The following is a 12,687-nucleotide window of genomic DNA, read 5'->3' as shown; positions in this document are numbered from 1 at the left end:
AACAAAAAAGGTATCAGATGGAAATCTGGATCTACATGAAAGAATGAAGAGCCCTGGAAATTGTAGCTACAGGAATAAAGATAAAGATTCTTTGTTATTTAAATCCCTTTAAAAGATAATCAACTGTTTAATGCAAAAACAGTAACAATGCATTGTGGAGTTTAAAAATTATGAAGAAGGAAAATGTCTGACAATCACAGCACAAAGGCTAAGAGAGGAAAGATAGAAGTACACTTTTATAAGGTATTTATACTATATGTGAGATAGTATAATATTATTAGAAACTACACAATAATAAGTTAAAGATGTATACTATAAACCCAAAAACAATCACTAAATTAGCACAACATATATAGCTAATAAGCCAAAGGTGATAAGATGAAATCATACAGAATACAGAATTAATCTAAAAGGAGGCTTAAAAATAGGGAAAGGGGGAAATAAGAACAGATGGGTCAAAGAGAAAACAAATAGTAGATGGTAGATTTAAACCAAACCATATCAATATCATATTAAATATAAATGGTCTAAACACACCAGTTAAACAGCAGGTTATTAGAAAGGCTAAATAGACAACACCTAACAGTATGCTGACTACAAGAAGCCCACTTTACATGGGAAGACAAAAATAGGTTAAAAGTAAAAGGATAGAAAAATGATAACTATCTGGCCTCTCAAAGGAATAATCAGAATAAAGAGAATGGCTGTTGACTTAATTTTGATTCACAAATTGCCATAATTCAGGAAATATTTTCATATTCAAAAGTCCTTTTCAAGCCTTGAGCTCTAAGTAAGTATTAACATTATCTTGTACTCTTCATAATAAAATTCACCATACATATGTGTTCGCATGTAATTATTTCAATAACCTCAAAAGTACCTCTAAATACACAAATTAAAGATTTCAAATGATATTCCCAATTTGAGCTAAGAAATTAGCAATCTGTTCTAATCAATAAGTAACTACAATGTACTCTCAAATACATAAATACATTTTTTTTTCAATAGTTTACCTCTTTATAAACTGTGATTTCACTTAATACTGTGTATTAAGACAACAGAGTCTGAGCCAGATGGCAGAAGCCAAATACAATTACATCTCAGCACACCCCTTGTCTTTTGGAAAAGATAAAAAAGGCTATTGATTTTTCTTTTTGATAAAATATATTTAACCAAAAATGTTTTAACATATCTGCATGGCTGTTGAACCATGAGCCATTCATTGAAGTATTTATAAAGAATACATATGCCAGGCATTGTACCACATTATACCAGGCACTGGGGATACACAAATCAATGTTATATTCTTGAGAGACAAATCTAGTAGGGAGAGGGAGGAAACATATGTTCATGATATGTCATAATATGCAGAAAATTATACCTATAGAATGTCTGTCCTATCTTCTCAAGTATCTATATGTGAATTGGTCCATTTCACCTAAGTTGTCAAATGTATATTGAGCAGTTCATATTATTCCTTTATTGTACTTTTGATGCCTGCAGGCTCTGTAGTGATATCCTGTTTCATTCCTGCTACTGAATATAATCTATGTCTTCTGTCATTTTTTTCTTTGTCAGTCTTGCTAAAGGTTTGTCAATTTTATTGATTTTTTTAAAGAATCAGCACTTTGTTTCATTCATTTTCTCTAGTTTTTCTGTTATCAGTTTCATTAATTTCTGCTTATTACTTCCTTCCTTCAGCTTACTCTGGTTTTTATTTTGCTATTTTCCTCTACATTCTTAAAGTGAGACCTTAGATTGTTGTTTGGAGACTTTTCATTTTTTCTATTTATAAAGATTTAGTGCTATAAATTCCCCTCTGAAGTTACAGTCTCAGAAAAAAAATGATAGGGCCACAAAATATAAAGATAAATAGAAATTTTAAAGATGACCAAGTGGGAAATAGAACAAATTACCAAGCAATGAAAATTCTCCAAGGCAAGACACGAAAAATATTCAAACCCAACTACATGACGAAGGTAATATTACTAAAACATTCCTCAAAACAAAATTACTTGAATTGAATGACTTCAAGTAAAGGGCCATCAAGTCAACCACATATACGAAGGGACAAACCCACACAGGGACCATAACCCACCAAATCCGCATTACACATAATGCAAGACAGACAGCATGCAATGTAGGGGACACAAAAAGAGCTGCAGAATCTCATTTTTCCACTTAATAGTCTTAGATGAGCTTCTTTACTACTCCATAAATTTCACAGATTCCTAAATGCTGCCCAACAGGAGCTGAGGCTGTGGACATGTGAAGGATAAGCGTGCAACTCTAATGATTTCATCTGAGTTACCCCACTCCATAGGAAAATGTTAATTTCAAATATAACATATGGAAGAATAAAATAGTTTTTTGCTTACCCTCTGAGCTTTTGCAAGTTCTTCTTTTAATCTTTCATAGCCCTTTTCTCTCACTTCCAAAACAGATGGGCTTCGTAAACGGGACAGACTATCAGTACTCAACCCGAAAATATCATCATTGCCATCACAAGCCTCCGTTACAGTAGCACCCTGCAGAAATTCCCTCTCTGCACTACAGTTGTCCTTTTTCGAAGTTAATTTCGTTAACCCAGCTGTTACTCCAGAGGTAGAACAAGGTGTTGGGTCTGTAACATGGATGCTGTAAAGGAGAGTTCAGAAAACATCATGATATGCTCAAATATAACTGGCATAAACATACAGGTCTAAAATATTCAGGGCATAAACATACAGCTCTATCCAACTTGGTGGCTACTATATTTAATTAATAGCATGTCCTCAGTCAATGCTAATGTATTTTTCAGTCCATAATAGCCACATGTGGCTAATGGCTACCCTATTAGGACAAAATAGAACATTTTCATCATCATAGAAAGTTCTACTGGATGGAACTACTCTAGAATGGGGTCAGCAAACTAAATGCAGGCTAAATTCAGCCTGCCACCTGTTTTTATAAGGCCCAGAAGCCAAGGATTACTTTTACATTTCGAATGGTTATGAAAAATCAAAATAATATTTGGCGGCATGAGAAAATGATATGAAATTCAAAACTCAGTGTCCATATGTAAGGTCTTATTAGAGCTTATTCATTTACGTACTGTCTATGGCTGCTTTTGCACTTTTAACAGTAAAGTTAATAGTTGCACAGAAACTGTATGGCCTGCAAAGCCTAAAATATTTACTATCTGGTCCTTTACATAAAAAGTTTGCTGACCCCTGCTGCTGAACATTAACATGTATTGCTCTTCATGGGCAAACTTACATTATTCAAATTTTCTAAAACATTAAAACTTAAAATAAGATAACCAAGCAAACTGTCCATTTGTTTAATATGATACTACAAAATAAGCATTTTGATGATCTCTTACCTGACACTAGATATTTCTGAACAGTTTAAACGTCTGGGGGATGAATACACAGGTTGTGTAGGAAGGTCGGAGACATCCAAGGCATTAGCCTGGATGGGGGCAGAGCTTAATGCTGAAGGGTGCGGCCGGTAGATGACACCTGGTGAGGTAGTCTGTTCTTGAGTTCCCGATTCATACACGCTGAGAAGGTCCGGAGAAGTAGGTGAAGCAAGATTTACTTCATGGAAGCCTTCCAAGGGGTCATTAGCCATAGCAAAAGCCTCATCATAAGATAACCTATGTTAAAACAAAAAGCATGCAATTATTTTGAGATAAGCCATTTAAAATTAAATGAAAACGTATAATTATAAAATGTTTAATAATTCATTATAATGTAAAAACTTACAATAAAAGAGAGAGCAAATAAAAAAACTGCAATCATTTAACATTTATTAAGTGACCTCAGAGTAGAAATACTATAAAAGGCAAATAATGTGATTTGGAATAAACTTGAAAGTAACAGCTAATATTGTTAAAGCGAATCAATTAATAAATAACAATGAGGAATGAATAAAAATTTGCTTGATATTTTTAACTTGGTTATCATATGTGATATTGGTTAGAATAAGTAGAAGAGGCAATAAAATATAGACACAGAGGGTGCCAAAAAATGTATACACATTTTAAGAAAGGAAAAAACTGTATTAAAATTGTAGTACTCAATATATACCAATATCAAAAGACGAATACAAATCATGTGTACACATTTTTTTGGCACCCCCAGTATTTAGAATGAGACAGACCTAAGTTCAACTATCTGTTCTGTTCTGTCTCATACTGGCTACATGACTTTGGGTGAATCAGTGTATTTTTCCTCTTTTGTATTTTCAAATAATTTCAAATTTACTAAGAATTACAGAGCTCTTATGTATCTTTCACCCAGATTATGTAACTGTTAACATTTTGGAACCATTTAATAGGTTTCAGACATGATGCCCATTATCCCTCAATATCTCGTGTATATATCCTAAGTACAAGGACATTCTCCTATCTAACCACAAACCATCATCAAAATCAGGAAGCTAATGTTGATCAATATTACCATCCAATCGACAGGCCCCAATCAAATTTCACTGATTGTCCCAACAATGTCCTTTGTAGGCCCAGAATCCAATCCAGGATAACGTATTACATTTCTCTAAGCCTTAAATTTCTCCTCTGACGGGATGAGAATGGGGGTAACATTCCCTCCGTTCTCCAGGCTTCTGTGAGGATTAAGGGAGACAATCCACATAAAATACTTAGCAGTGTGCTATGTATCTGGCAATAGTATGGCCTCAATAAACATTTGTTATCACAGTCAGCCATTAACAATAAGTTGTATGTTTCAGTTTCTCCATATGCAAAAAAATATTTCACATAACTACTCAATTACATCAGAGTTTACACTAAAACTAAAAAGTGTACCACTTAAGAATCTTAAGAATCTAAGAGATTCTTAAGTTTTCACTTGAAGAATCTAAAAGAAATCTTGTAGCTCCTTTGCTGATTTCCTACTGTCTACGGAATAAAGTACAAACTTAAAAGCTCAAAAATCAAGGTCTTTTATTATCTGAACCCAACCTCTTTCCAATTTTTTCCTTCCTACAACAGTACTTGGATAAGCATGAGTAATATCTTCCCAGAGCTTCCCAAAATTCCCAAATGCAAGCACCAATGTAGCACTAAATCTCTTCATTATATAATATATAAAAAACTCATTCATTAAACTGAAAAATTTTCTCATACCCTTAATAAAAAGTGTTAAAAATAAGATAAGTAGAGAACAAAGGCTGCCATAACATTGAGAAAGAAGAGAGCGGACTAAATATTTACAAATTCTCTCAAAATTAAAGATCACGTCACAGACCTTCAAGGATATATATGGACAATCAAAGCTGTAACTACTAGGTGTACAAATGCCAAATTTCAAATCCAATCAATGTTTTCTTTATTGTAGCAAATAATTTCAGTCCTCAAAATGAAACTAGTTCTTGATTTTCCACCCCAAATATTTCATTATGCCAAATCCATTAACAAGGAATTTAAAGTGTTAAATACTCAATTATAATTTATTATTTTTTATCTAAGAGAATATTTTTCACTACTTATTCATAATTCACACACACATACACCAAGCAAATATCTAACCCTGAATATTTCATTTTCACTTGAATATAGTTTACTATATAGATTATTACTATAATCAATTCACCTTAAGGTAACAAAGAGGGTTTTTATCAAACTTTGACATTTTATCAGTAACTATTTTATGATACGTTCTTCTATCCTATATACTTCTAATTCATCTCTCTACATCTTAGAGGATCACTGAATCATTGAATGTAAAAGTATTTGCATTTCTGGAAATGCAAAAATAATGGTACAAATCCTATGGAGGAAAATGTAATAGCTAGCCATATGACACACTCATTAAACCTATGACTCAGCGTGCCCACTTGTAGGGCTTTATCCCAAAGATAAACTGGCAAAACAATAAACACACACGCATATGGCGCGGCTAGCAGAATTAGCAAAAGACTGACTGCAGTCTTGTATAGCAAGACTAATTGAATGCACTATGCTACATCCTCATAATGAAGCACTAAGCAGCTGTAAAAAAAAATGAGTGATGTCTACATATTGCTAAGAGTGATCTGGAAGATATACTGTCAAGTTAAAGAACAAGGTAAATAACTGTGTATACTAAGGTACCTTTTATCTAGGAAAGGAGAAAATACAAATTTACTTATATGCATACATAACATATATAGATATTTATATGTACATGTACTTATATTTTAGAAAAGGAAGGATAAACCAAAACTAAGAAAAATCACTACTTATAGGAAGAGGGAGAGAACAGGAAAAGGGGACAGGCGCGAAAGCTAAACTTTTCTGAATGGACCTTGCCTTGTAGATTTGAATTTGAGCTTGGAGACATGTAAATGATAAAACAGAATTAAATTTTTAAAAAGAATCCCTAAAAATAAAACAAATGAATCTAGCTGTGTATTAAGATGGCAGTTTAACCACATGGGGAAAAGCTACAGCAAATGATTTTAAAACATAGTAATAAAACTATATACCCTTAATGGAATATATTCTAAGGACAAAAGAAATGAAAAATCGTAAACTATTTTCAGTAATCTTATTAGTATTAATCTGATATTGCTATTCTGAAATTAGTATATATAAGATTAAGCAAATTATTATGTTAATGTCATTTGGAACTAAGATTTTCGGCATGGGAGAAACAAATATAAAATCAAAGAAGTTAAAACTTTGTGAAGTCCTAAATTTTAATCAGAAATATCAGGAAAATTTTTTCTATTAAAAAAAATAATTTCTAACTTTATCTACTGAAAAGGTATAGAAACGGTAACCAACTCAGGAGCAATGAGTACCCCTTGTACCCAGAATAACACAATTTCCTATGAAAAAAAAAAGGACAAGGACTCCTGGAAAAAATGGCTGATTCTAGGCCCAGGGCAGTAAGTACAAAAGGACCCTGGAACACCTTGTTATTATACAAGGAAACAGGAAGCTAGAAAGCTATCAAAGACTACTGGAGTGGTATCAAAGGACTCCCACTAACCAAAGATGGGACAATCTGAACATCAAAAAGGATAGTATCTGTAAAGCACTGAAACAAAAATATTTTTAAATCCATGAGTTCATGATGATACTAAAAAAAAAAAAAAAATTAAACCTCACTGGTCCCCTTTGATCGGTGCTATGGAACCAATGTATTATTTTGAAAACTGGTAAAATAAAGAAAATAATCAAACAATTATTTTGACTTTCCTATATATTGTGGAACTAAACAGTTTATGAGGAAAAAGTTCTTCCTTTGAAAAGGATTCCACTTAAATATACCTTTGCAATCCTAATGAAATAATGGGTCTAGGGAATAATTATCAAGAACTACTAAAACCCTACAGTTAAAAATCTATCTGGGCAACTTTATGATTAACGGATCAGAATAACAGTACCTGAATGATATCTTATCACAAAGAGGGAGAAAATCTGACATGAGAATTATATGGTAAAAGAGGAAATGAACACCCCCACCATACACAAAGCATTTTTGCTCCCTGGGGGGAAAAAAATCCCAATCTACTCAAGAGTTTAGGTTTTCATCAGTTTATAGGAAATATGATAGGACATTCAGGGAATGAAAGTTTGGCACTAATGAAACTAACAGGAAATCTTAAGAGACAGAAAATCAGGCTGGAGAGGCACACATGTGACAGATCATTAAAAGCTTCATTTAACAAGGAAAATGTTGCTTGGCATTTATCCTGAAGAGATGATCAGATGCACATTTTAGAAAGTGTCTATGTCCTGTGATGTTTAGAAAAATGACTCCCGAGGCAATGAGAATGTTAACTAGAGAGAAGAAACTAGAGGCAAACTGGTTAAGAGATTACTGCAACAGGCTAGGCAAGAGATTATGAAGGTCTGATCTAATGCCAAGGTCATATATTGCGAATGGAGTAGATGGAGGCATAAATAAACTGGAAAAAAAGTAGAGGGAATTTTGGATTTAAAAAGAGACTGAAGAGATATAACTAAATAGCATGTGTAGTTCTTTTTTGAATTCTTATTTGAATAGACCAAAGGTAAAAAACAAATATTATGAGACAACTTATATACTTATATGTTGAATTTCATCAACTTTTATTATGTTTACATTTACAACCCTGTTGGTAACTACAAGCAACAAATCTCTCATAAATTTGAATTATTTCAATAATTTTCATTCATTTTCCTCTGATCTAAGCAATTTTAGCTTATGGCTACAGCTATTTAATTTTGTGTTGCTTATATCCTAAGATAAATAAACATTACATTTTCACCTTTTTCTAACCATGACTCTACATTTTAAGCTTATGAACTACCTCATTTACTTATAAGTTGAAAGGAAAAGCAGAAGGAAAAAACAGAAATAGCAAACTAATGCTACCTGTTGCACGTATCCCTCTCTTCTTTCCCTTAGTCCCCTCCTTTCATTTCTACTGCTAGATCAGTTTGTATACATCCTAACATTCTTCCACTGACTATCCATCATCAAACACAGCACAGTACCTACTGAGTTCCAAACCCAATGCTAAAACTATAAAATGGAGACTTAAGCCCTGCCCTCAAAGCTTGCATACACTAAACATTATTATAAACATTATTATAAATACAACATAAATATCAAAATGCATACCAAAACAGAGGCACGTATTCGGTGCTTTGGAAGCATAAAAGAAAACCCTCCACAAAATAAACGTACTACCTGACAAAGCTAAGGACATCAGTATAGAAAAAGAGGAACTACTTAGTAAGTTTTCAAAAGCTCAGATATTTTATCATTGGGATATCAAGTACATTTAAGTAATTAATTTAGTAACCAATTTACTACCCTTTGTTGAAATCCATCTTAACCAGAACTACATGGGACAAAGGTTTAGTATGATAGCTTCCACCACTATCTCAACAGAGATGTCTCTACCGCACTGCTCACCCTTTCTTCCTCCCTACTATCCAACTATTCTGACATTTTGTCTTATTTGGCAAGCATTAAAATGACACTGACACACACACACACACACACACACACACACACACACACACACACAGTTCCTTCTAAATTTTGAGGAACTTATAAAAGCTATGGGAATAATTATATGGCCTACTTTCCAGACTCCTTATGAATACTTCCCTTTAATCCCCACTGTGACTTGCAGAGCAGAGGCTCAATGAATATTTGATTTTAAAAATCTCTGGTGACACATCAGGAATTATTTATTACACTAATATTAAGTATCTCATAAAAGCTAAATTAAAAACAATTCTTCAGCACTACAACCTGCACATGTGGAAGTAGTGGAGTGTAATGGTTAAGAGCATGGACATTAAGACAAACTGCCTGACTAATCTAGTCCTGTCACTTAATGAGCTGTATGATCTTGAGCAAGCTACCTCTCTCAGTTCCTCAATCTTCTCAACTATAAAAAGGGATGGACTTAGGGATTTCTGAACTCCTAGGTCACTCGGAGGGTAAATTCCTATAGTGCTTAGACCAGAACCTGATACATGGTAAACTCTCGATTCAATAGCAGTAGTGACAGTGGTATCACCATCATCAGAAAACTTGTATATTTTTAAAATCAGAAATACAAATGGTAATAACACCTTTCAGAAGGTTTGTAGACCAGAATGGAAGAAGTAAGCTCTTTAAGAGTTCCATTTTGGGCAGTCACACTCTTTTTAATCCTGGCTCTGCCATTAATCAGCTATATCACCATCGGCAACTAAGTAACCACAGGCAAGTTATTTCACTTCTCTGAGCCTCAACTTCCTAAATTGTAAAATGCGATACCGCCTGTATCCCAGGATGTCCCGAAGGACTAAAGGAGTCAAGGTACCTAAAGCAAGAGCAAGGGTCTGGTACAGTGTCAAGGTTATATTTGTGCCTTTCCCCCACCTTCTCACATCTCATATGGAGTATCTCATTAACTTTCATCCATTATAAAGTTAATATTAGGTTAAACCATAAGAAAAACAGGTGACTACTGGCAAATTCATATGGTTCCATCTAAAACTATATCCATTCACAAACAGAGAAAATAAACTCAGGGAGATTAAATTACTTACTCAAGGTCATATACACAGTAAGTAATGGGAACTAAAACTTAAAAAAATTTGTTTTAAGATTTAATAATTTTTCATTTGGCCGGGTTACTAATTGATTCAATGAGTCCTGCTCAGGATGGGAGGAAAGAAGGTTAATACTAACCACAATAACATAGGTAAAACTACTGTAACCTGTAAGTTTTTGTTCTGCCATATTAAAAAATGATGGTGGGGGGCAGCTGGGTGGCTCAGTTGGTTAGAGCGCATGCTCTTAACAACAAGGTTGCTGGTTTGGGGCGCAACTAGATTGAAGAAACAGCGACTGGACTTGGAGCTGAGCTGCACCCTCCACAACTAAGACTGACGGACAACAACTTGACTTGGAAGTGATGGGTCCTGGAAAAAACACATTGTTCCCCCCAAAATCACACTGTTCCCCAATAAAGTTTTTCAAAAAAAAATGATGGGGCCCTAGATTTCTAACAAACTTACAATTTTAAAAAATATTTGTGGAGTGTCTATGTGTATGTTGGGGTGGTTCAGGTTTAGGGAAAATTAGAAAAAATATTAAAGGAAGAATATGCATAACTACACTAATTCAAAAAGTACAACTGTATCTAATTAGAAACCCTGCTAATTACAAACCCCACAAGGAGCTGAACATCAAATACCCATCCGGGTGAAAGGTTAGAGATATTCAATACCATAGATGAGTTGATTGCCAAACACATAAAGAAGAGCTGTATTAAATGTATCCACTTTTGATTCACAAAGGTATGCACTAAGGTAGTGGAAAAAGAAAAAAAAAAGAATTTTCTTCTAATAGTAAGAAATACACTATTGTAGTAAAACTCTATATAACTGCTAAGTTTTTTTCTATCTATTCCACAAAGGCTTTAGGATTAGATCACCTAATCCATATTTCGGAGACAATGTCTACCCAAACATGAAAAGTCCTATCAAAATGCAAAGTACTAGTAAATAAATAACAAATGTTAACAGAACAAGGCCTCATAAAACTGGTGAAATATTTAACAGCACCAGATATTCACGATGACTGGTCTACAAATCTATTCTGCCTCTTCTCCTTGATTTGTCATTCACGTTTTGTTTTTTTTTAACTGCATGAACAAAAAATGAGAATGAGGATAATGAACAGAAACTGGGTCTTTCAATAGATTTACAATAGAACAGTTTTGCTTTAACCCTCTTATCGGCCTCTCCTTCAATTATGTAATCATTCCAAGGCAAAAAGATTACATGGAAGGAGCTGAAGGGGGAAACACAAGAGTGTGAAACAGGTTGCCTTGGAAAATGCTGTATTTCCTCGAAACTAAACTGTCTGCCTCTTAAGAGTTGGTATTAACTCAGCGCTCTCAATTTACAAGACCTTACCCTTTAGCCAGTACAGATCTTTTTTTTTTTTAATCCCTTAACAACTGGCTACTCTTCACATGCTGTAGTTCCCACCTAATATCATCACTTCCAGAATCCATTAAGCTCGCTTTTCCCCCGGCGGTAGGAGCGAGTTGTCATCGCTGATAGAGCAGTGTAATCACAATGATGTCTGTGCAGCTCGTCTCAACTCCCCGAAACAAAAGTCAGACTGAACTGGGCTGCCTCCTACGGCGTGACTCCAAGGCGCTAGCTCCTGCCCACCAGGTTTCACCGAAACCTCCCGAGAGTGACCTCTACGCCTCGAGCTGGTGCCTCTCACGTCTTTTACTGAGACCCCTGTCCACGCCTATTGCTTCACCATGGTCCAGCTCCGGCGCAGAGCCCAGCTCCAGACTTGCTCCGGAACTCTCATTAGACGCCCCTCCGCAACCCCGCGCCCCCAGCCGCGCACGCCCCGCCTACAGGTAATCCGGCTTGGGGCTCCCGGCTTCCAGCGCTCGGGACCGCGCAGTTAATGAGTAACGCGCCCGTGCCCGGGGAGCGGGGGAGGAGCCGCCGACGTCCACCGGCGGTCCCTGGGGGTGCCCAGATCCCCGCGCCTCTGCCGCCACTTACTGGGGCCCCGGAGCCCGTGTGCCGAGGGGAGGGCGCGCGCTCACCGGGCCGGGCATCCGGGTCGGATCTCCGCACGCCGCGCCCTCCGCCGCGCCCTCCGCTGCACCTGCCATGGCTGCCCCCCAGGACGGCTCGCGGGAGGCGGGCGCCAAGGGGGGCGGTGCTCCTCGCCCCGGGCCTCTCCCTCCCGCCACACTCACCTGACGAACCCACGACGGCCGCTCCCCGCGCTCAGGGGCGCTCACAGAACCGCACAGAGCGCGCCCCCAAGCAGCGAGAAGCGAAGGACAGCCGGCCGACGCCGCTACACTCCGCCGCGGCGGGCGCACTGCGCTGGGAGCCGCCGAGGGAGCGTGGGACTGCGCCTGCGCCGTGAGCGGGGCCTGGAGCGGGCCCGAGGGGCCTGCGCGCTCCCGCGCCCCGTGGCGCCAAGCAGGGCTCTTACCAGGTGTTGGGGGTTGGGCGCCAGGTGTTGCTGCAGGCGGTTTCCCAGGGAACGAGCGTGACCGGCACACAGCCTTGTTTCCCTGGGCTCCACAGGAGGTCTTGGTTTTACTTCGAGTGTGCTGGGCTCGGCTGGAGTCTGTAAAAGAACCTTCGATGCTAGTTGAGGACTGCTAGAACCAACCTGAAACTTGGTGTCCATATATATACCTTACAACGTG

At 37.0% G+C, this 12,687-nt stretch overlaps 1 protein-coding gene across 8 annotated transcripts in view; it reads right to left on the bottom strand.

Moving 5' to 3' along the window:
* Positions 1-12,617, bottom strand: part of RAB3IP (RAB3A interacting protein) — a 36,413-nt gene extending 23,796 nt beyond the window's left edge. For 2 of the 8 annotated variants that reach the window (XM_019640570.1, XM_019640574.1), the window contains exons 1-3: positions 12,223-12,408; positions 3,365-3,640; positions 2,379-2,637 (exon numbers count right to left, since the gene is read on the bottom strand). In XM_019640570.1, the coding sequence (XP_019496115.1) occupies positions 2,379-2,637; positions 3,365-3,615 (510 nt within the window). In that variant the 5' untranslated portion in view covers positions 3,616-3,640; positions 12,223-12,408. Of the gene's footprint in view, positions 1-2,378; positions 2,638-3,364; positions 3,641-11,479; positions 11,742-11,765; positions 11,788-11,869; positions 11,892-12,022; positions 12,100-12,222; positions 12,409-12,467 lie in introns of those variants that run through there. The other 6 variants (XM_019640571.1, XM_019640566.1, XM_019640568.1 and 3 more) reach the window with 6 other exon arrangements.
* Between the last annotated feature and the right edge of the window lie 70 nt (positions 12,618-12,687).

The sequence above is a fragment of the Hipposideros armiger genome, unplaced genomic scaffold, assembly GCF_001890085.2.
Source record: "Hipposideros armiger isolate ML-2016 unplaced genomic scaffold, ASM189008v1 scaffold_51, whole genome shotgun sequence".
Lineage (NCBI taxonomy): Eukaryota > Metazoa > Chordata > Mammalia > Chiroptera > Hipposideridae > Hipposideros > Hipposideros armiger.
The sequence above is the reverse complement of the archived record's forward strand: the minus strand, read 5'-3'. Positions and strand labels throughout refer to the sequence as shown.